Genomic DNA, 23,710 nt, shown 5'->3' with positions numbered 1-23,710 from the left:
CTAACTGGTCTGTGAAAGCCAGAACTCCTAATGCATACTAGGGGATCAAATACTTATTTCCCTCAATGAAAAACAAATAAATTAAAATAAATTCTTTAAAGTTATTTTCCTGATATTCTGTCTCTCCATGTTAGAATACATCTACCATTAAAAGTATAGAATGATCATGTCTTTATTAGTGGACAAACCAACAAAATCAGCAAGGGATCAAATACTTTTTACTCTCACTGTATTTGATAGAAGCTTATGTGTAAGTCAGAACTACATTTGGTTGAAATATGGGACAGTATACATTAACCACCAGATGATATAGTGAGTGAGAAGAGAAGAATAAGAGCTGAGAATAGCAGGTGGTAATCCAGGCTAACACTGTGTAAACAACACTGCATCCACTGTTTAAACACCCTGTTTCCTTCTGTCAGGTTCTGACTCTGGCCAGTAATGAGCGGATTCCTTTGAATCCCACCATGAGGCTGGTGTTTGAGATCAGCCACCTCTGCACTGCCACCCCCGCTACTGTATCAAGAGCAGGTACCCTTCTATTTGCTTTAGAAAGGGTATTACCTCATTACCTCCATTACTGCTGTAGGGGCAGGCAGGCTTTTTTTTGTTTGTCTTTGTACACTTTTGTACAGTTGGTTCATTTATGGATATATTCCTGGTTACTTCTACAGGCATCCTGTATATTAATCCAGGAGACTTGGGCTGGAACCCTCCAGTGTCAAGCTGGATTGATAGGAGAGAGGTCCAATCAGAGAAAGCCAACCTGATTATACTGTTTGACAAGTATCTGCCAGTCTGTCTTGATACCCTCAGAACAAGGTAGTAACTCCTCAGCGGCTTCTGAATTATTAATGTCCATCAACTATGCAGAGCATTGCACTGTAGCCTATTGATGCATCTATCAATTCCCATAATGAACATTTTTTTCTTATTTTTTGTATTTCTGCTGCATTGCATTTACTTTACAACCACAGCTTATCTGATTATTAATGTTCTTTTTTTGGGCTGGATATTTTAGTAAAGACTAATACAGGTGTATTTCAGTGTGTATCATTGCTTGAATGCATGGGAAAAGTATGCAAGGCATATCTCAATAATCCTTATCTACACAATAAACATCACACTTTGTGTGCATCACATGTGCTCTGTGCATCATATGTGATGTGTACATCATCTCCTAATAAGGGAGGTGATGTACACATTAGTCTGTAGAGTCCTCACCGACATTATAGTTATGTCAGCTGTATACTTATTGTCGCCATATCCTCACAGAAGGAAGAGGTAATAACAAACTGTACTTCAACCTCACAAAAATTATGATTTTGAAAAAGTTGCTGTCCTAATGTTGATAATATTAATATTAATTCTGAACTTTATTTATTTTGTCCCCATTAATATTCACATTCACAAATGTTCTATGGCTTTTTAGTTTTTATTAATTGTTTAGTATACATTTTTCAGTTGAAACCAGCACTAATTTATGTGCTACTAATGTTGCTTGGTTTTTTAAATAGCAAAAAAAGCCAAACCAAAGCAACAAAACCCTACATTCTTTGATCCGAGTTGATGACTTGTAAAACAGATTTTGGCATTCACTTAATAGGGCCCCAGTCATCTTTGTGGCCAGGCCTGATTTCACTGGTCTGCTCAATTTGAGTCAGGTTTTAATAAGACAAAAATATTGTAACAATTTGAAACAAAACCAACTGACTCAGAAGAAGTGGATGCCATTACGCGTAATATATCAGGAACCCGCCCCTTCCAATATACCTACCACCACTGGTTCGAGAGCATACAACAAAAAAAGAGCCAGAGAAGGAATAATTGATCATGAATATTAACATACGTCATCTACTTTGTTGGGAATTGAGTGTGCTTTGGATTGTTTGTGAGTGGCTGCCATTTCTAATACAGTGTAGTTTCATTGAATTTCTTTTATCTTGTTATTTTAATATCTTATGGATTTATTTTTCTTGTTACATATCTTATCTGATCAGGTTTAAGAAGATCATTCCCATCCCTGAGCAGAGTATGGTCCAGATGCTCTGTTATCTGTTAGAGTGTCTCCTAACTCCAGAAAACACCCCACCAGACTGTGCCAAGGAAGTTTATGAGCTCTATTTTGTCTTTGCTGCAGTCTGGGCCTTTGGGGGGGCCTTGTTCCAAGACCAGGTACTGTATGTAGCTGTGATGGTCTGCAATACATGGATGTTTCTTGATTACTATTTTATCTTTAATAGCTATGACTGAACACACTCTGTAGCTGTGAAACATCATTTGAAGTTTATTTTTAGTTGAAGAAATTGTTTCAGAAAAAAAAACAAAACTACAGATCTCCCTCTGAGATAATGTGGGCTAGCAGAATAGTCTAGCAGAATATAAATCATAAGAAAGCTGTATTGAAGCAGTTGCTAAGCAATCCAGTTATCACTCTACTGTACGTGTGCCCATCTAAGTTATGGGATAAAACAGTGCTTCCATTGTTACAAATGCACTGCACTTTATTTTCCCATCACATATGCATTTAAATGCTAAGTGGTTTTATTGACTAGAGAGTTTGTACTGAACAGACTAGACAGGTATCTAGGGATGAGGAGGAATTGGAGGACGGCGACGATTTGCCAGGCAGCAGGTAATGAGGCTCTTTCACTGTCTGAAATAGACAGATAGATATATGGACCTGCCATCTCTCATTTTGTACACTGCGGCAGCTGTGGTTCTGTTACAGTGTTGTCACATTTATCTGTCCACTGGCCATACAGATTTATGGCCAGTGTGGTGGTGGGGAGCGGGGGGATATAGGAAGTCTTTTTAGGGCATTGACCACACACTAACTGCTTCTGTTTTTCTTTGTGAGTCTAGCTGATTGACTGTAGAATGCAGTTCAGCAAATGGTGGGTGACCGAGTTCAAAGCCATCAAGTTCCCATCCCAGGGCACTGTGTTTGACTATTATATCGATCCTGAAAGCAAAAAGTTTGAACCCTGGTCCAAGATGGTGCCCAGATTTGAGATAGATGCAGATATACCTCTTCAGGTATGACATTTTATTACAACTGTTCTAACAAAGGGATTTTTTAAAATAAAATTAAATGTTTTTTTATGTGTAGACTATTCCATGAAAGCTTGCATCCATTTGCTAATATCACAGTATTGTTTTATTATCCAGTTTTCTGATACCCTGACATTGTTTAATGACATTTAGACAATTAAAAATACAATTGAAATCAGTTTTTAATTCTTTCATGTATGCTATATTTCCCATGTGGAGGTGTGTCTGGTTCACACCACAGAGACTATTAGGATTCGATATTTCATGGATCGTCTCTTGGAACGTCAACGTCCCCTCATGCTGGTGGGGAATGCTGGGACAGGGAAATCTGTCTTAGTTGGAGAAAAACTGGGGTCAATGGACACAGAGAAATATGTCCTTAAGAATGTTCCATTTAACTATTACACCACATCAGCTATGCTTCAAGGTATCGTGTTGCTTCAATTTTTTTTTTTTTTTTTTTTTTTTTTAAATAAATATTTTCACAGCTCTTAAAATGAAACAAATAATGCTTTTTATACAATCAGCTTAACACTAAGGATAGCATTTATCTTGTGCGACTCACAATTATGGAGAATAAGATTTTGAGTTTAGTTTATTTCTATATTCTGTCAGCAGTGTCTATAAAGCATGAGAAATATTTCTTCAAAAGAAAGTGCAGAAGAAAAAATATGTAGAAAATATTGTATACATTGGCCCCAATGATGTAAAATATTTTTGGTAATATAGTTTGAAAAAAGGCACTGAAAAGTACATGGAACTTGTTATCTCTCTACCTTAAAACCAGATCCACACAGTATTCTAATTTTAAACTTGTGTTGTTTAAACCCTGAGTTTAACACCCCTGGTATCTGTAGTTGTCAGATGTATCCACCATGTCATGAATCATATATTTCTCTTGATCTCACAGTTCTTTTTTGCCTTGTTTTTCTTAAACTTGCCATTCACCGTGTTTTGTTTCCTTTCTTTGCTCATGTTTTCCTCTCATGCAGCCATGTTGGAAAAGCCCCTGGAGAAGAAAGCAGGCCGTAACTACGGACCTCCAGGCAGTAAAAGGCTAATCTACTTCTTAGATGACATGAATATGCCTGAGGTGGACGCATATGGCACGGTGCAGCCGCACACACTCATACGACAACACATGGACTACAGTCACTGGTATGGCTGTCATTTGTATTCGGTATATGTATAAACACCAATTTGTTGTCAAACATGATCACGTTTAATTAGAAGAACCAGTGAATATCACGTGAAACCTCAGTAGTTCTGCGTTATTCCTTTTTGTGTTTCAAGGGTTTGACATAGAAACCACATTACGATTATTTCAACTACAAAATTGTTAAAAGGAAGTCAAAATATATCAGGGCTATAAGGGCTTTACCTGTAAAATGTATGTTTCTATGAAGGTTCTACACAGAATTAATGTTTCCAATGGATGAGTCAAAAGTGATTGAGTTTCATACCTACTCCATACAAAATCATAATTGAGTTTTAGGATCATATTGTTGGTCCAAAGGAACCTCAACTGCTCATTGTTGTAATTGCTTAAATGATGGACAGCCATTCAGAACAGGGTTCCACTGCATCAGCCATAGGCTGACTGACTTATATGGTCACCCTATTACAGCTATAGTAGTAACATATCAGGTATTAAATTGAGAGAAGAGAATATGTTGCCAAAATAAAGTAGATTAAATAAGAGATCAGGTTTCCATATCAAAAAACATGGGGAAAAAATAATGAGGGAGAATCAGTGTGGATATACTGCAGATTAATGGTTATGTCACACCCTCTCTTTTCTCTGTATATGTGTGCACTCGCAGGTATGATCGTAATAAGATCCTGTTGAAGGAAGTACACAATGTTCAATATGTATCCTGTATGAACCCCACAGCCGGCAGCTTTACAATCAACCCACGACTGCAGGTGCATTCACATACACACGCACGTACGCACGCAGACAGTCCAAAGAATCCTTGTAGAGAATGAAACGTAGAAGCATTTTTCATGACCATGGTACAATGAAAATAAATAAATCACAAATTCCAAGTGTATCTGGAGACTCCTTTATATCTTGTAGGTTGTTATTTATTTTTAAATTATGACATTAATTAAATACTCAGTTTATTAAACAGTGGTAATGTTTTAATTGCTTCTTCAGACAGCACCAAATATTTCTTCTTATTTGTACAGAAGCATTATATAGGTCACTGCTTTGCTAGAACTGAAGAAAAGATGATGTATTACCTCTGCTCCCAATAATATTTTGACAAAATATTTTTGTCTTTTGTAATGTACATCTAATAACCTACCCAGGAATTTAAAGCTGTTTCTTCTACAAGCCTGTTTTGCACAATGTCTGGATAGTAATATTTTTTATAATATTATTATAAAATAATTGATTTTATTTAATTCTTAATTCAGCAGTCATAAATCCAATTTATTTGTTAAACTGAACAGATTGACTTATGGGTGTATTGTGCAAATGATTTTCCAACAAAAATATTTATACATTTTCTTTCACTTAATGCACAGTATAAGATTAGCTTATGCCAAAGGACTACGAGAGTTAGCTATTTGACTTCCTGCTCCTGTTTCTGTTGACAACATTCACACATACAAGTTCATGCTATCCTGCTACAGAAATTAAACACAAATGCATAAGAATAATTGTCCTGATTTTACTTTTGCATTTGACTCTAGATCCTTAATCTCAAAGGTTTTGGTTTTTTTTCAGAATTTTGCCCAACAGTAGTAACATTTTTTTTTTTTTTTACCTTAAATCATTATTAGGTCTGTTTATTGCTTGGAAATTGAGGCTAAAATGAACTGTTATGATGGTAAAAGTAAAACAAATTGAACTGATTACGTGTTGCTTGGAACATGTTACACCCCAACAGCGATTCCAAGTGTAACACAGTATGCTTGCCTTTTAGTTCTTTCATTACACTTATTATTAGTTATATTTAAGTTTAATAATTAAATAATATTTTTCCTCACTTTGTAGCGCCACTTCTCTGTCTTTGCCCTATCATTTCCTGGAGTTGAAGCCTTGACCACAATCTACACCTCGATCCTGTCCCAGCACCTGAAAGGAGAAGGCTTTATGGCTGCCCTGCACAACAGTTGTCCCAAGCTGGTTCAGCTGGCTCTAGCAGTTCACCAGCAGGTCTCTTCCACCTTCCTTCCTACTGCAATCAAATTTCACTATATTTTCAACCTGCGAGACCTCTCCAACATATTCCAGGTGAAGACACACTGAAATTCAACCTCAAATCACTGTATTTACTTTTAAGCCAAACCAAAACAGTCTCTCTCAGCTCTCCATCCACTTGCAGAGATTCAAGCTTCTGTCACTAATTTCTCATCTAAATTATTATTGATTCAAAAGCTGGGTCAGAGAGCTAGAAAGAGGTGTGAAATAAGTGTAACAGAAAATAGAATTGACTTGTACTTCTGCGGGAGTTAGAGATGCTTTAATGTATTTAAATGAATATACTATCAGAGCAAGGATGCTGTCACGGATAGGCTTTGGGGCATATTTGTGTCACAATCCTACACGGTTTCATGGAGGATAGGTTCCCTCATTTACCACACTAGCTTTTATAATTAATGCTTTCAGCCACGCTACATATAACAGTGCAGAGTCTCTCCACTGTTGTATGAACTACAAAATGTATTATTCTCTATTTTGCAACAGAACTACTTTCTTAGACCAATTAACTACGTGTAAGTCCTCCAAAAGTTTTAATTGTACAGTTATTAATTATTATTTAAATGTGATTACAAATGTGTGTAAATCTTGTCTTGTCTTGTCTTAACCACTTTATTTCCCGTCGGGGTCATGATGAGGGTGCACTTCGGGTGAAGGCAGGGTCCACTCCTGATTGAGTCAACAGTTCATCGCAGTTCCTTATATGAGCATTTGTGGGTTCGGTAATTTGCTCAAGGGTACCTTGGCAGTGTTCTGAAGGTGTTCTGGCACCTTCCCTTAGAACCAGAACACCGTCCACGCTTTGTATGCACTGGGGTTTGAATGGAGAACCCTCCTCTTCTCAGCCCAGTTTGCAGTTCCCAACAAATGTACATTGGTAAATATACTGTGATACATATACACACACACCACTGACTTTGGTGCGGAAGATTATCGGTTCGAATCCAGGCGAGCCCTTAAGCATGGCTCCTTGCGCATATATGCCTACATCTGGGTATGAGCGGAACGATAACTGATAGTCATACCGGCTCGGACGTCGCCCGGGTCAACAAGATCCGCGTCAGGGAACCAGGGCCACCTGATGTCAAATTGGCTACTGGAACAAGGCATTCATGGAGCAGGGCAGAGAGCGTGGTACTGATGGAGTGTTACTACCGGAGTAACCCCAGCAAGAGAGGGTACATGCAGAGGATGTGGGAGAAATGGGTACTTCGAAACCAATCCCAGACCAAGAAGCAGCTCTTAGCTCAGTGTTCGAATGCCCACAATAAGAAGCTGCTATCACAGCTAGAGATTCAGCCTCACCCACGGAACAAATATGCTACGGCAAGGGGGAGCCAGGACGCCAGGTCAGTATTGGGGTAATTTCATCATCACCTATCAATATCGAGATTGGGTACAAAGCCCCAATGACAGACGGAATCAGGACAAGGGCAGCTGACCTGAGAGAGAGAATCATGAAGTCCTGGGGGAACTCAACTACGTCCCTGCCAAGGCTAACACACAAAGTACCAGATGAATCTGATGCTGGGCTATAAGATGAAGAGCATGAATAGTCATAAGGAGCAAGTGGCCCAATGGAGGAGAAGGCTAGAGGCAAAAATCATGGCAACACGGAGAAAAGTCAGTCTCCTAAGTAGAGGCTGAGTAGAGGCGTGAATCCAAGGACAGAGCGGCCCAAGAGCTGACACATGATTGACGCCATTAAATAATTAAATGGAGTTGAAAATGCAGATCTATTTAAAGTCAGTATTAGATCATTCATTTATACGCATGTAAAAACATCTTGGTAGCAGCCATCAAGTTCAGTTTGAATTTTCGGCACACACAGACACACCTCCCATCTGTGTCAATACACAGTGGATTTAGGAACTGATTTTCACATTCATCAGACTTGGATAGATGAAGGATGGACTAAAGTAAGCCGTATTTATCCCTGTTGATGGTTCTGTTGATTAGAATAAGTTGTGGGGCTGTGAACCCGCAACATCTCTTTTGTGCTGGATGAAGTGAGGAAGCGTTACTTGGGTTTCCTGATTGTCACAAACTACAGCATCTGTGATTTTTTTTAAAAATTGTTTTTGCCTCACCACCATTGTTCTCATGACCCAGCAAGCATGTCACATAGGCCTCCTGTGGAAGCACATTATTTATCAGTCATTCATTAATCTCTTACCTGCTAATTATCCAGATCCAAATGACAGTAATGACCTGCAATCAAGCAAACACATCTGTTTACAACATTTTTGCTGACTAGGTGCCAAAAAATCAATGGTTAGATCAACTGTGAAAATATTTTAACATGACAAGTAACAATTTATTCAGTTTCATCTGGTTTTCTGGGATTATATCATTGTGTGGCCGCAGGTTAAAAACTTAAAATTTGAAGTTGCTGCAAAACAAATATAAAGCTTCACACCCTCCTTACCAAATGGTGAAAATTTAGCCCAATGTTTGGCCCAAACTGAGTTCCCTTTTTGCTACACTGGTACAGTGATATCTTTCACTGATGGCAAACCAAATTTTCTATCAGGCTTGTGCTTGTTTTCTTCCCTTGTAGCACAATATATATCCAATCTACTGTAGATAGGGATTCATAACCTTAAGCTCGAGGGTCCTGATCTTACTCCAATTTAAACTTACAAGCGAGGATATTTAGCATATTACCAAAAGTTGACATTTTTTTATTCACACACACACACACACACACACACAAGACACACACACACACAAGACACAGTATGCTTTCCTTTTCATTTCTCTCTTTATTAGAAGCATTTTCTGTTCCAAAGTGGAACTAAGGTGAGTAATGAATGGTTGTGCATTTGCTAGCATATTTTGTTGGTCCTCTGAACCAAAGAGTAATTTTGCAGTGAATAAATAATCTGCAGCATGTAAAACACAGTGGAAAGTCAGATTCTTTATTGTCTGTGTCAGTAGGTGGCCCATTGGGAAAATCAGGGAGGCCAGAAATCACATTATCTTACTTTCTTAAAAATATTCAAGTGGGCACTTTAATGAATTTATTCCCTTTCAAGTACATTAATGTGTAAAATCATCAATATATTTAATCCTCAAATACAACATTTGTATTATTTGCACCCGAGAGGTGAAAACAAACCTCTACAGGGTGTCTTGGTCACTTGGGCATCCACAAGGGTTTTTCACTGTTTTCTTTGCAAGAAAGGCAACTAAAAGGGCATTCGCAATTTATTTGTGAGTAAAGCATTTTCACATTTGGCTTTTTTTTAAAAAGCATCTGTGCTCAATCGTGCTCTGCACATTAATAGGACACTCTTTACCAATACCGTATTTTCACAACCATAAGGCGCGCCGTATTATAGGGCGCACCTTCAATTAACAGCCTATTTTAGAAATATTTTCATACACGGGGCGCACCGTGTTATAAGGCGCATAGCATAGAAACTGCGTAGTGCCTGTGGTTTCATGACGCGTTCACTAGATCGAGCTGCGCTAAAAGGAATGTCAATAAAACAGCCAGATAAGTCAGTCAAACTTTATTAATAGAATACAAACCGTCGTTCTCACAACTCTATTCACTCCCAAAACGAATAAACAGCTGTTTTATTTTTTTTCCCCGAGTGACGTAGTGTTTTTGCGTAACACAGTTCGTTTAATAACAGCGAGTTATAACAGGCAGTGCAACATTTTTATCACAAGTGGAGTTTAATAAATCTTCGATTTAGTGCAACATTTTTATCACGTAGTACCGTTGCGGTAAATCAAACGTTAGTGCAAACACAATATACGGTAACTCGAACTCTCGAAGTAGTGCAAAGCGATAGCAATATAACAATAGCAATATAACAACGTTGTTCAAACGGTAATGTCCATATTCACAGTATGACCAGCCTTGTTAAGTTGTGAACACACAAAAGAAACACGTAAAGATCACTTTATCAGTTCATTCCTCATCCAGGAATCCCTCGAATTCTTCTTCTTCGGTGTCCGAATTGAACAGTTGTGCTAATACGGCGTCCAACATGGCCGGCTCCGTCTCGTCAAAGTCGTCATCAGGGTCGGTGTCGCTGGTGTTGTCTGGCATTTCAGTGACAATCCCTGCCTTCCCGAAAGCTCGGACCACGGTCGATGCCCAGGCATTTACGATCCACTGGCAGATAGTGACGTATGACGCTCGGCGCCGTCTCCCCGTCTTGGTGAACGTGTGTTCGCCGTTCGTCATCTACCGCTCCCACGCAGTTCGCAGTCTAGTTTTGAATGCCCCGTTGACACTAATATCTAGCGGCTGGAGTTCCTTTGTTAATCCACTTAATGCTTTGTTTCCTCGGAAGCTCCGTTGAGTCTTCTTTACCTGGCGCAGGTCGTCTTGTTGCTTCCTCCACTTCCGCACCATTGATTCGTTCACGTTAAATCCTCTTGCCGCTGCTCTATTTCCGTGTTCAACTGCGTGACTGATAGCCTTCAGTTTGAACTCTGCGTCAAAAGCGCGTCTCTTGCAAGGAGCCATTTTGGGGTCTTTACAGACAGAAATGGTTTGGGACTGAATTTACTGCTGTTACCTCGGCCACGCCTACTGACTACGGTAGCCGCGATTAACCAATATTACCGTAATCCATACAAAAGGCGCTCCGGGTTAAAAGGCGCACCGTAGATTTTTTAGAAAATTCTAGGCTTTTAGGTGCGCCTTATAGTCGTGAAAATACGGTACTTGTAATTTTCTTACAGAAAAAGTATCCAGAACATATGTTTGTTCACTGAAAGGACATTTGAATGGTCACATGCGACATTTCTACACATATCTTTTTAAACCATTTTAATGTTCGATAAGGCCATGATGCCTTAAGCTGCTGAAAGGGCAAAGGTTTGCCCTGACTAATATTCACCTTTTGAAAGATTTTGTTTTGTTTTTAGACCACAATGTTCCAGAACAGATCCACTGCAGAATGTCTCAGCTGAAGCATTTCTCTGTTCCCTCTCTTCCCAGGGCATTCTCTTTTGTACAAGCGAGTGCCTCAAAGCCCCTGCAGACCTGCTTAAAATCTACCTGCATGAGTCCAACCGGGTCTACAGAGACAAGCTGGTGGAAGAGAAAGACTTTCAACTGTTTGATAAGCTACAAAGAGACACTGTAAAAAAGTTATATGAGGTGAGAATCTTAAAACTTCAAAAGGCAAAGGTGCAAGGGGTGAGGGAGAGGGGAAGAATCATTTGGTTGTCTGCTCTGTGTCTGGACCTGGACTTTAGTATCCAACCTAGTAAGAGCAAGAAAAAAAAGATTAGCATGGAGGCTCCTGCAGGGGGTAGGAGATAATGTCAATCAGTGTGGTACGGGAGTCCAGCTGTCAGAGTCTGCACTCTCTGCCTGGCAAATTGGAAAACATTTTAATGGTTTCCTGCTCTGCTCTCTACCCTTCCTGGCTGCAGCATGCACACAAGTCATGCCAGAATGAAGAACCTGACAAGTGTCTGTGTATCCATTCCTACAGAAAGAGCTGAGAATAGCACTGTCCAGTCCAGCAAGTGTACTTTTAGATTTAAAGATTACACATTCAGTAAAATACTGTCCTAATACTATCTTGTATCAGTTTATTATGAGTTTATTTGAGAAACGGGTTAATGGGCTGATAAATTGAGTATCAGGTTCTTAGGTTATAAAATAGAATAATTGCCATATATCTGCCAATGATTGTTATGACAACAAAGATATGTTTTGAACATACAATGTCCAGTCCTAAAATTATAAAATTCATGTGATTTATATGAAATATGTGTCCCAATATAATTTTGAAAACAAGAGTTTCTGGAGTGAAAGAGAACTTGATCACCTTGTGTGCAGCTGGAGTCTTCAGTTGAGTCCTTGTTTGCGCTGTTTAAACTTCACTAACTTGATTCTGACAAAGTCACTGTGTGGGTTTTTATGTTTACTTCTGTGTGTCTGTGTTGGTCCCTGAGGATGTGGAGGAAACACTTGCACAGACCAGGCAGATGAATGTGTACTGCCACTTTACCCATGGGCTGGGGGAGGCCAGGTACATGCCAGCAGAGTCCTGGAGCAGCCTTAACAGAACCCTACTAGAGATGCTGGACAATTACAACGAGGTCAATGCCACCCTAAACTTGGTGTTGTTTGAAGACGCCATGGCTCATGTGTGAGTGAGAGCTTGGAACATCTGGGAAATGTGGAGAAGTTTTAAAAAAATAGGATTTTGTCTGTTTCTTTATTGTCTGTCAGCAAAATTAAATGGCATCTTTAGCAGGTTAGAATTGTAGTTTCATTTCAGAGAGTGCCAAAATGAGTAATCTGTAAGCATATTGTGTACCATGGACAGATTATATTTGCTTCAGTCTGTCAGCATAAAATTGTACTGCAACATCAAGGTTGTGTCTTTCATATACCATAAAGGGGACTTTTAGAGCACCAAAAATAACAATACTTTTCCCTTTTTCCTGCCAACTGCTTATCTGTCATGTGTAAATTCTGCCAGTTTGACAAGTTAGTACGATTTGGAAGTTTAAGAGGATGCTGCTGCTCACAAAAAAATAACAATATTGTCTTTGGTTTGTCCTGATTTCTGAAGACGAAGTGACAAATGTTTTGCTTTTTAGCATTTGATGCTGCATGTAAATCACAAGAAAATTTCGTAGTTCTATTTTACATGAGATAGTGCAGGAAATATATATATTTTGAGCATATATACACCTTATATCACTACTGTGCTGGAAAGTATATTAAAATTACCTCAGAAATGTACTTCAGATGTTGATGAACAGTGGAGATAAAGCACCATAAATTGACAGAAAGATGAAAGTGGTTAAATAGACATGTGACATACCAGTGATCAAGTATCATTTTGCAAAGTGATGTGGCAAAGTTCAAATAAAAAAGTAAGAATATAGGAATTTTCCCTCAAATGAAAAAAATCTTACAGAATTTACAGATTCTATAGATTTTGTATCAGCTAATGTTTGATATGCATTTTTGCAACTATATCTGAATGATAGTGTCACATGGTATAAAGAGCTCAGAAAAGAGATGGAAAGAATGCGTTGTTTTTGGTTTCATGAGTCAGTTTCTTTATCCCTTACACATTTCCTCCTACAACTGACTGTCTGCACCTCCGCATGTAGTTGCCATATAAACCGAATTCTGGAGTCTCCACGGGGAAATGCGCTGCTGGTGGGAGTGGGCGGAAGCGGCAAGCAGAGCCTGGCTCGATTGGCTGCTTTCATCTCCAGTCTGGACGTTTTCCAGATCACCTTGAGAAAAGGCTACAGTGTCAGTGACCTCAAGGTTTGTGTGGCATTCATCAACAATACAGCTGCTGCTCACATCATCTGTGGGTGTTGTATAATTGCAAATAAGCCTTTTTCAAGAAAATATTTTGTCCACAATGACATTTTTTTTAATCCAGCGTCTTGTCTTATCTCAAGAATATATGTTTCTTTGTCTTTAAATAAGAGAATACAGGACAACAATGGCTTCTATGAGCAGCGAAACAAAAAAGCAACAAAAGATTTCACATTACAGAAAGTTTAAACTGAATTACTATTGAATTGTCTTGTCTAAAGCTACTTTTTACAATTAAAGGGAATGTTGTAACACAATGTTGCAGAAGTGCTGGGCTACACTAAATATCCTATTAATTCTTAGAATTTGCCCAATGTAAACAAAAAAATCAAATAACACTGCACTAGCCTGCTGTTAATCACAGTTTTCAGTGTTTGTATTAAGCTTTTTGTTAGAAAATGTCAACAACATTTCTATTTCCTAGTTTCATTATCTTTAGTTTGTCACTTCATACTGGACACTGTATTACAGAGCAAAAGTAAGGGAAATCTCAGACCTGTCCCTCAAGTGTCAGCTCATTTTGATTATGTATATCACTGTCTGACTAGATGGATCTAGCATCTCTCTACATCAAAGCTGGCATGAAGAACATCGGCACAATGTTCCTAATGACTGACGCTCAAGTGGCTGATGAAAAGTTCCTAGTTCTGGTCAACGACTTGCTAGCATCGGGTAACACCATACCCCACTGATTCCATGTGCTGTGTTTTGCAACCCATTAACCTGATTGCTTCATTGCCTTTAGTTTAGTGCTGTAACACATCAAAAACAAAAGAAAGCAGTGCCTCAATGAAATTTATATCAGATAGAAACATACAGAATTATTGGTACATCTGTAATTTCTTGGCAGTTCCATTAGACTGTAGCACTATGAGCTAAAAAATAAATAATCCTGACCCCTTCCTCATACATGATAAGGTGCCAATATTTTGATAAGGAATTTTGATTTTTTTTTTCTTGGAAATGTCTAACACTTGTTGTGGTGAACACCAGACTCTATCAGTTTACTGCAATCATATTAAGAGGGTGTCCCAAAATTTATGTCAGTGAATTGAAGTAATTTCTTGAGGTTCATGTCATATATATATATATATATACAGTATATATATATATATATATATATATATATATATATATATATATATATATGTGTGTGTGTGTGTATATATATGTATATATATATATGTGTGTGTGTATATATATGTATATATATATGTGTGTGTGTGTATATATATGTATATATATATGTGTGTGTGTATATGTGTATATATATATATATATATATATATATATATACACATATACACACATATATATACATATACATATATATATATATGTGTATATATATACGGTGTATACGGTACATATATATTATCATAGTTTATCATTGTCATCCTAAGTAAGTAATCTATCTTCAATCAGCTAAAAAGGTTTGTAGGATGTTTGAGGTGGTTATATATTGGTCCTAAAGAACTTCATGTACAGTTTGTTTCTGGATCTGCATATTTTGTCTTTGTTTCATTGACATCCATAATTTTTCTTATTCAAGGAGAGATTCCCGACATGTTCCCAGATGAAGAGGTGGAACACATCATTGGCAGCGTGATGCCAGAGGTTTGTGCCTTAGGATTGATGGATACAAAAGAAAACTGCTGGAAGTTCTTCATCGACCGAGTTCGTAGACAGCTTAAGGTAAGACTTCTGTAGAGAACAACTTGTGTTTTCTTTTTGTTTTGTTTTTTTTCCTGGCATTTCACAGCTAATCGTCCAGAGAAAAGTTGTTCTCAATGATTTTCCTTGGGGGAAGATATTTGCTATTGAGCTGTTTCAAAGGACTGCATCACAATTTGATTACTAGTGTCTTTTAATATAGTCATATCTTGCCCCCTCATGTTGTAATTTACCAGTCTGGTATTGAATCCCTCACTCTTTGATCAATATCTGACTTTATTATGGAGCTTCGCCTAGGCATTTTTTTCCCAACATTTTTATATGAACATGAATACTTTCCAAGACACTGGATATTATTATAAAGCATTAGTGGGAACACAAAAAGGTGCTATTTAACTGCACATTATTTCACCAGTGTGTAGACTTTTTTGATTCCCCTGGGGAGAGGAGGATTCCAGCAGGTTTCTTATCTTGCCATTATAACATTGCACCTCCCCCCATCACTACCACCCACATCTTCCATTGCCACCTCAGTTGTACCTCAAGCCTCCCTGCAATGGAAAGTGAATAAATGGGAAAGGCAAGCCTGTGGGTATAAACATAAAGAGTGGATTTCAAATCAGTTGGTTTTCGGTGTTACTATGGGAATGTTTGGAAAAAGACACTTTCTTGCATAAAATCTGATTCTAAATGTTTAAGCTGGCTGCCTGAAGCACATTCTGTTACATTAACTCATATTAAGAATTTGGGATTGCTATCAAATTGCACTTAACCTCTAAAGCATCTAATTGACACTACATATTGTTAATAGAATTTAAAAATATTCAAACATTCAAATGTACTTGCCTTAATTTGACTAGTGAGACCATCAGTAGTCTCTTTAATCAATCTCAAATGAAACCAAACCAAATGTGAATGATGTCCCTCTTGCCTGTGATTAAACATCTATATACTAGTCGTAAATCTTTTAAGACCAATACTCTGATAGATCTAGGTATGTGCCTCCTATTGGCGAAGGCTACGGTAATCTCCTGTGGAGAAAATTTACAATTCAGAGGCCCACATTTTGATATTGAACCTTCTTGTTTATAATGATATGCAACCAATTATGAGATGTATTAAGTAGCAATGTGAGATACAGTAGAGCATCCAAATTTTAAACCTCTTTACCTGTATGTAGCATAAATAAAATTGTGTACCTTTATGAGGGTTATGCATTATTATTAATGAAGTTTTCTAAATTAGCACATTTTGCTTTACACATCATTATCATTAGTAGTGTCTTTGCGTCCCGTGTGTTTCTTTCTTCAATCTAATGGCATCAAGCAGCTGGCTGAGCCTCGCAACAAGCCAGCTGTTTGTCTTCAACAGTGAAACTCAGACAATGGGGCCTGCAGCTGAACACACTCTTTTAATTCATATTCTGGCTGGAGGCTGTGTTTACTTAATGATGTGATTTCAAATAATTAATTTACTGTTTTCCGTCTCCCCCCAACTGTGAAGAAGTGATGTGAGGGCAAGAATCCACTGTTGCCCTTTTTAACTCATTTTTGAGTCGTTCTAATAGAGTAAATTAAAATTACTATAATCTTGTTCTCGCATCAGGCTTTACATTTTGCTCTGTTTGCCCTTGTTTTTGTGTGTCTACTTCAGGTGGCTCTTTGTTTTTCTCCAGTTGGTAATAAACTCAGGGATCGCAGTAGGAAGTTCCCTGCAGTAGTGAATTGCACAGCCATTGACTGGTTCCATGAGTGGCCACAGGAGGCTCTGGAGTCAGTCAGTTTCAAGTTTCTCCAGAAAGTAGAAAATATTGAGGTGAGTTAAGAATGAATGTTTTTGTCTATTCAAGTACAAACCCAAAAGTGATTTTGAAGCAGTCAAAATGCAATTAAAAATGTTGACACATGACCTGAGAACCTGAAAATGAAGTTAAGAACCAAAATTGCAGAAACCTCTTTTTTTAAATGTTCCATCAACCAACTCTGTAAATATGATTCATGCAGCCACAAATGAAGGAGTCATTCAGTAAGTTTATGGCATATGTCCACATGAGTGTCAATGACAAGTCCAAAGAGTACCTGGCCAATGAGCGGCGCTACAATTACACAACTCCCAAGTCTTTCCTGGAGCAGATCAAGCTATATTGTAGTCTTCTGGGCCAAAAAAGCAAAGACCTCAGCAACAAGATGGAGCGCCTGCAGAATGGCCTGACAAAGCTCAACAGCACCTCTGCACAGGTACCGTACCCCATTTCCAAACTTCTAATGAGCAATTGTGCAAACAAATTGAAGAGGAAATCCTTGTTTTCTTAACCATTTTTCCACTTCAGTAAACATCCCAACCTAAAGCAGTCAAAAATCTGTGTAAAAAACGATCTCCAATTGTAGAAGCAATTAACCAGGCAGTTCAAAGATTAGAGCCAGACCTGATAGTTTTAAAGTGGGGCATGGGTGGAGCAAAAGCCTTTTGTTGAATCTGTTGGAGAGTTTTGACATCAACCCACACTCTCTTGCTTGAACACATTTTGTCAGAATTGTGTAGTAACCACTCTTCTTCATCTGAGGTTATGTCTATAGATCAATCATTGACTCCTTTATTTCCTTTTAGATGTGTACATGTTGGTCAAGTCACAAGCTTATTGCAGGGTAAATACCTAGATTCTATTCTATTTATGGTATAGAACAATTACATCACAGAAATGTATATGTAGTTAATTTGATCTTAATATCAGGAGGGGGGGTTCCTATAACAGATCTACTGAAATAGCTAGGAGTACCACCACAGCAATGGTCTGATCAGTTTTAGGGGTTGCTGTTGGCTGTTTTATTCAGACTATCAGGTAGCCCAATTAAGGCGCACATTGTACAATCACTTGCTCCACCTTTCCTTATTTTATATTTTCATAATTTGGTGTCTTTAATATTAATGCATTGGTCTTCTTTGTATAAGTGTTTGCAATTTCACAATTTTACAAAAATAATATGCATCAACACAAAGTCTATGGCTGTAGATTCTCTATTTAGATGGTAAACTGGAAAGAAACCACAAACATATACAAATGATCACTTGGTAAATAAATGCATTGAAACACTTGCATAAACAAGCCCATGTGCATCCCTTTACATATTAGTAACATCAGTGTGTTAAATAACTCACAGGGCCCTGCATTTTTTGTTTCCTGCCACCCTCTGTGATAGAGCACATAGATGCACAAACACACATTGACTGGATGGCAAATGAGAAGCTTTTAGTGCAGCCTTTACAGCAGCAAGAAGCCATTAATGCACTGTTTGTGTTTGGTAGTGCAGTCACAGCTAACACAGCACTTCTATGAGTGCTGTTATTTAACATTGTGTGAAGAATTGATGGTTCATGGGGGCTGCTCTAGTCTTGACAAACAAGAAAGGTTAGTGTGTTTTTTGGCATGTGTTTTGGGGATACCATTAGTCATCTGCACACATGGTTCAGGTTGGCACCACCAATTGTGATAATATCTGCAGTAATAATAGTGAATATTTTACTGGTACACATTTTACTAGTATAATAGCAGGAGTGGTCAAAGGAAGTGCATTTTTTGGATGTTGGATGGATGGACTATAGTAGTAATTTATACAAGAGAATATTTAAAATATTAAATATTTTAAGATGATCTCAATATATGTATTTTCTTGAGTGTAGAGAATCCATACATCTTTCAGTAAGATTTTTACTTGAAGGTATCTAAATAAATGAGAAATTTCTCAGGTAGCTGCTGAAATGAAGCAAGGAGCTTCAAAAGCTTAAAAAATATCCCATTTTGAAACCACAATTTGTCATTCTGAAACCACAACTCAAATACCTTAGCCTGCATTAAAGGAGGAAACATAAGGTGTTTGTTTTTTTTATAAATTGTCAATCAGAGCATCACTATTTTTACAGAATTGTCTCCATATATGCAGATTAGACTACTATATGTTGTTACTAGGCTCCAAACTAGCACACAGAGCAGGAAGATGAAATGATGATTCCAGATATGAAGGGGATTCATAATTTTTCTGTATCCAGTGTAGGGTTGGTTGTATACTGGTAGCCATTTAGTAGTATGGCAGTAGTTGGTATTCAAGTAGTATAAAAAGTTAAGCATTGCCATACTACTATCTTTTGTTGGCTTCTGTGGACTTATGCAGTGGGGAACCCCTTCATACCTCAAAAGGCCATATTTGTGGAAAAAGGACTTTGGAATAAATGCAGGTATGCACTGGAAAAAAGTAAAGGAAATTAGTGAGTACCTTCATTTTAACTGAGTTTAAACTGAATGCTAACGATTACAGTTAAGATGACTGGGGAGATCGTCTTTGATACTTATAAATAAGGTTTCAAAATTCACATTTTAAAAGGTTTGTTAAATTTATCAGTACTGTTAATTTTTAAAACGAAATATTCAGCAATTGTTGAAAGTTTGGATTGGGTGTTGCTTTTCCATTTTTTCATCACTTCTTAAACTCTGAGATGTCAATGACGGGTACTTAACCTTTTTGATTGGTACATTAACACATCCGTACACGCTCCTTATATTACACATCCAATGCTGACAATATAACTTCCTTACTGAAGGTAAAACTAAAGGTGTACATAATTAGGATAAATAAGATATTGGCATTAGAACTAGTGGTAGTAGTAATTGAACTGTGTTATCCAGAATAAGGTTGTTTTGTGTACCCATTTCAGTACAAATATGTCTTGTTCAGATAATTGGCTGCAGCACATGAACAAATGCACTGAGCATCAATCTTTTCTCCGACTGATTAGTTCAGCCCCACCACCCCCAAACCTCCTCATTTTGTACTTATTCATCATGTTTATAGGTCACCTGGTGCTCATCTAATGTTTGACCAAATCTTTAGCATCCTTGCAGCTCCCTTCCTGACATCCTGATTTGCTGTTTCTTAATTAGCTGAAAGACAAGCATGGAAAACATTATGCTTTGATTTCCCATGAGTAAAATATTGATGGACTTGGACAGCATAGTCAAGGACCATTTTATGGGCAGTTCTCAGTGTAAGAGCTTTAATTTATTTTTACGTCCTTCCTTGGGCTCTTTTTTGTATTTCTGTCCCCTGATATTAGCTCTTGATTCCAAAGGCTTTATTTGCACCATATATTTATCACATTAATGTATTCCTTTTCCCTTGCCTTGATCCACCTTGTCAGAAAAAGGTTTGTTTGTAGTAATGGATTAAAGGTCATGGTGCATGACCCACTGAACAATCATGCATTTATTTTGTCACCCAATCCGTTTGATAATTTTCTACAATATAGAAAATGCTCAGCTTGGAAATACTTTGCCAGATGTTTTTTGTTGACATGTTGACCAAGGGGCATTGTACTAATAAAATAAATAGAAAAATAAAAACCTCAGTATTCATATTAACACACAAAGAGGTTTTATTGAACAAACCTTTGTCAGAAAACAAAACCAAAGACCAGGCTTTAAGAATAACCTTTTTGAAAATCATCCAAATAAATGAGATTTGGATTATTATGATTGTGATAGTGGCCTAATCATTGTCCAATCAAGTCCTTTATACATATGCTGATTGATACTTATACCACAAAATGGAACCAAAATAAGTCACTGTAAGAATTCTCTTGTATAGTGCAGTCAAAATAACTAATAAGTGTTAAATAAAGAAAATATTGTAAATATCATGATAGAGAGAATAGACTTTCAAAAAACTGAAATATGATCTTTTGCAAAACATCAAAATCCTATGTTTTGATGCTGTCACATCAGGTCAACTGAAAAGAAAAAAGCAAATAAAACTCCATTCTGGCTGAAATGTTCTTAGTAGGTTTATACTGATGTAGGACTCTTAGATTAGCCTAAATTGAATTAAAAGGTGTCTTTGCCTTTTTTATTTATTTATTTTTTCTTTTTATAACAGTCCTTTATATCCCTGACCTTTTCATCTCATGTGTTGACAGGTGGATGACCTCAAGGCCAAGCTGGCTGCTCAGGAAGTTAACCTGAAGCAAAAAAACAAGGATGCTGACAAGCTGATTCAGGCAAGAGCATTGGATTTGAACAGGCATTAACAGTCAAATGCATATGTTTCCCCATTTACCATACTTTTACGATGGTTCAGCCATGTGTTAAGTTTAAATTGCTCATATATCTGTCTTGTGCACTGTACCAAATATGAAGGGGGGGAGCTAATCTACTGTGAACTAGCTTGAGTTTTGCCAGCTTTCCAAATTGCTTGGACTGCAAGTTTTTCTTTTTTTGTTATAAAACTAGAGTCTTGGACTGGAAACTACAGCTCGATAAATGTTATTTGCTGTATTCAGGTTGTTGGTATAGAAACAGAGAAAATGTCCAAGGAGAAATTTGTAGCTGATGAGGAAGAACGCAAAGTGGCGGCCATTGCTGTGGTGGTAAGCGGAAAACAGAGGGATTGTGAGGAGGATTTGGCGAAAGCGGAACCAGCTCTCCTGGCTGCACAGGATGCCCTTAACACTCTCAATAAGGTCAGATTTCCTATTAACGCATTGCTGAGCCATATCGATCTGTTTTGTCATACCAGCATCTGATCTTCCTTTTTTCCTTTTCCTATTATTTTTTTTTCTTTCTTTCTTTCTTTCTTTCTGTCTTTCTGTCTTTCTTTCTGTCTTTCTGTCTTTCTTTCTTTCTTTCTTTCTGTCTTTCTTTCTTTCTTTCTGTCTTTGATTTCTTCTTCCCAACTTAAGTGGAATAAGTTCCATTCACACATAATTAAAGTGTAGAAAAGGCAAATCAGAGGATGTATCTAAATTCATGCCTCTTAGAAACGCCCATTATCTCAGAACAAAACAAACAATAGCTTGTAATAGGAGACTCTTTCTGGTACCTTTTGGGAAGTTTCCCACTGACCCTATTAAATATGATTCTGTATATAGTATCCAACACCTTGCACCTTGAGGCCTCTCATATTTTATAATTTCATATGAAGATTCTTCAACAATACTCAGTCGGGAAGACAACAGGGGCTATTCTAATTGGTATATTGCACTAACTATAGTTTTTAATTCTGCTGTAAATAAAATATCTGAATCAATTTGGGGGGGAATCAGGTTTGTATAAGTTAATTCCAGGAATTCAGAAAAGTCAAATCCCACCTATTGATGATGAACACATGGAGAGCATCAACAGTAGTAATGAAGTAATTCCTGCCACGATACACAGCAGTGTTCAAGCTGGTGTTTTGGAAAACATCCATGTTTGAAGAATGTCTGGTGGAACTCTTGGGTTAGTACAAGTATGCTCATGTTTTCACCATTTTGAAAGAAAAAAAGACATTCTTGCACTTGCACATTTCTTTGATCATTTGCACATTACTTTTTACTTGCACATTGGCCTTGGGAACAAGCACATGCTGTCTACAATTGCAAGAAAAAAGCTGAATTTTCCTTGGCCTCGTACCTGGCCCCATACTATAATCATGGTGTCGGTGGCTCTGCCACACTCCCGTTGAAGCACTGCAGGTTCTTTGCTTCACAACTGGAAAAAAATTACCGGTCGCAGGCATGCACAGCTCGTGCTTTGGGCTCCATCACTATGCTCCAGACATACCAAACTATGTCTCTGGCAGAACCCAGGGAGAATATGCCTCCAGATAGTCCACTGGTCCCTCTGCTTAACGAAGTTAGGATCGCTACGGATCATATCCTTCATGTGTCCCGCTGTGCCGTGCTCTCCATGGGGAGAGGGATGGCTTCCATGGTTGTGGCACAACCACCTGTAGTTAACTCTGTCTGATGTCCCAGAGAGGGACCGGGCAATCTATCTGGACGAATCTTTACCGGCTGGTGGCTTGTTTGGTCAGTCACTTGATGCCATCCAGACGAAGTTTGAGCAGAGGAAGAAGCACACTGAAGCTCTCAGCAGCATAATTCCCAGGTGCAATATCAAACCTAAACAGCCTGCTAACCTCCACAGATCTGCCCTACCGCATCCTCCTAAAAGATCGGCACCAGCTGCGGGTTTGGAGCCTCAGCCAACAAAGAGTTTGTCTGGTGGAAACCCACGCTACTTGGTTTGGAACACGGGCCCGCCGCGTGGCCTTCACAAAGGCTCAGCACCCAGACGAAAAAAGCCTCAGTCGTCCTGATTTAGGATTGACTCAGGAGGGGCTTATGCAGCAGGGAGACACAGCTGACCCTCATCTGTTGCCAAAAGGCTGCGCTTTCATTTTGTTTGGACAACGAGCCCCGAGAGGCGCTCCGTTTTCCCCATACAGTCTCCCAAGCAAACTGTTTCAGATCACACAAATGCCCCAATAAAGGTGCCCATTGTTCACTGTTTGAATGTTCCAAATGTGCAATTAAGTTCAATAAAGGTCCAATTATTTTCCCAAAAAAATGTGAATCACGAACATCGGGGTGGACTGGTAATGCCGCTTCCCACCAGCACGCCAGGGGGC

At 38.2% G+C, this 23,710-nt stretch overlaps 1 protein-coding gene across 4 annotated transcripts in view; it reads left to right on the top strand.

Annotated features, from left to right (window-relative positions):
* dnah9 (dynein, axonemal, heavy chain 9) overlaps positions 1-23,710 on the top strand; it is a 169,766-nt gene that overhangs the window by 77,509 nt on the left and 68,547 nt on the right. For 2 of the 4 annotated variants that reach the window (XM_029831015.1, XM_029831130.1), the window contains exons 40-56: positions 423-531; positions 675-822; positions 2,001-2,175; positions 2,866-3,039; positions 3,274-3,481; positions 4,047-4,212; positions 4,878-4,980; positions 6,062-6,301; positions 11,235-11,396; positions 12,194-12,399; positions 13,379-13,541; positions 14,147-14,270; positions 15,151-15,293; positions 16,926-17,087; positions 17,276-17,509; positions 21,237-21,317; positions 21,600-21,779. In XM_029831015.1, coding sequence (XP_029686875.1) covers positions 423-531; positions 675-822; positions 2,001-2,175; positions 2,866-3,039; positions 3,274-3,481; positions 4,047-4,212; positions 4,878-4,980; positions 6,062-6,301; positions 11,235-11,396; positions 12,194-12,399; positions 13,379-13,541; positions 14,147-14,270; positions 15,151-15,293; positions 16,926-17,087; positions 17,276-17,509; positions 21,237-21,317; positions 21,600-21,779 — 2,778 coding nt within the window. The remainder of the gene's footprint in view (positions 1-422; positions 532-674; positions 823-2,000; positions 2,176-2,865; positions 3,040-3,273; positions 3,482-4,046; positions 4,213-4,877; positions 4,981-6,061; positions 6,302-11,234; positions 11,397-12,193; positions 12,400-13,378; positions 13,542-14,146; positions 14,271-15,150; positions 15,294-16,925; positions 17,088-17,275; positions 17,510-21,236; positions 21,318-21,599; positions 21,780-23,710) is intronic. The other 2 variants (XM_029831089.1, XM_029831053.1) reach the window with 2 other exon arrangements.

Source organism: Takifugu rubripes, chromosome 1, assembly GCF_901000725.2.
Source record: "Takifugu rubripes chromosome 1, fTakRub1.2, whole genome shotgun sequence".
Lineage (NCBI taxonomy): Eukaryota > Metazoa > Chordata > Actinopteri > Tetraodontiformes > Tetraodontidae > Takifugu > Takifugu rubripes.
This window is presented reverse-complemented; position numbering and strand designations above follow the sequence as displayed.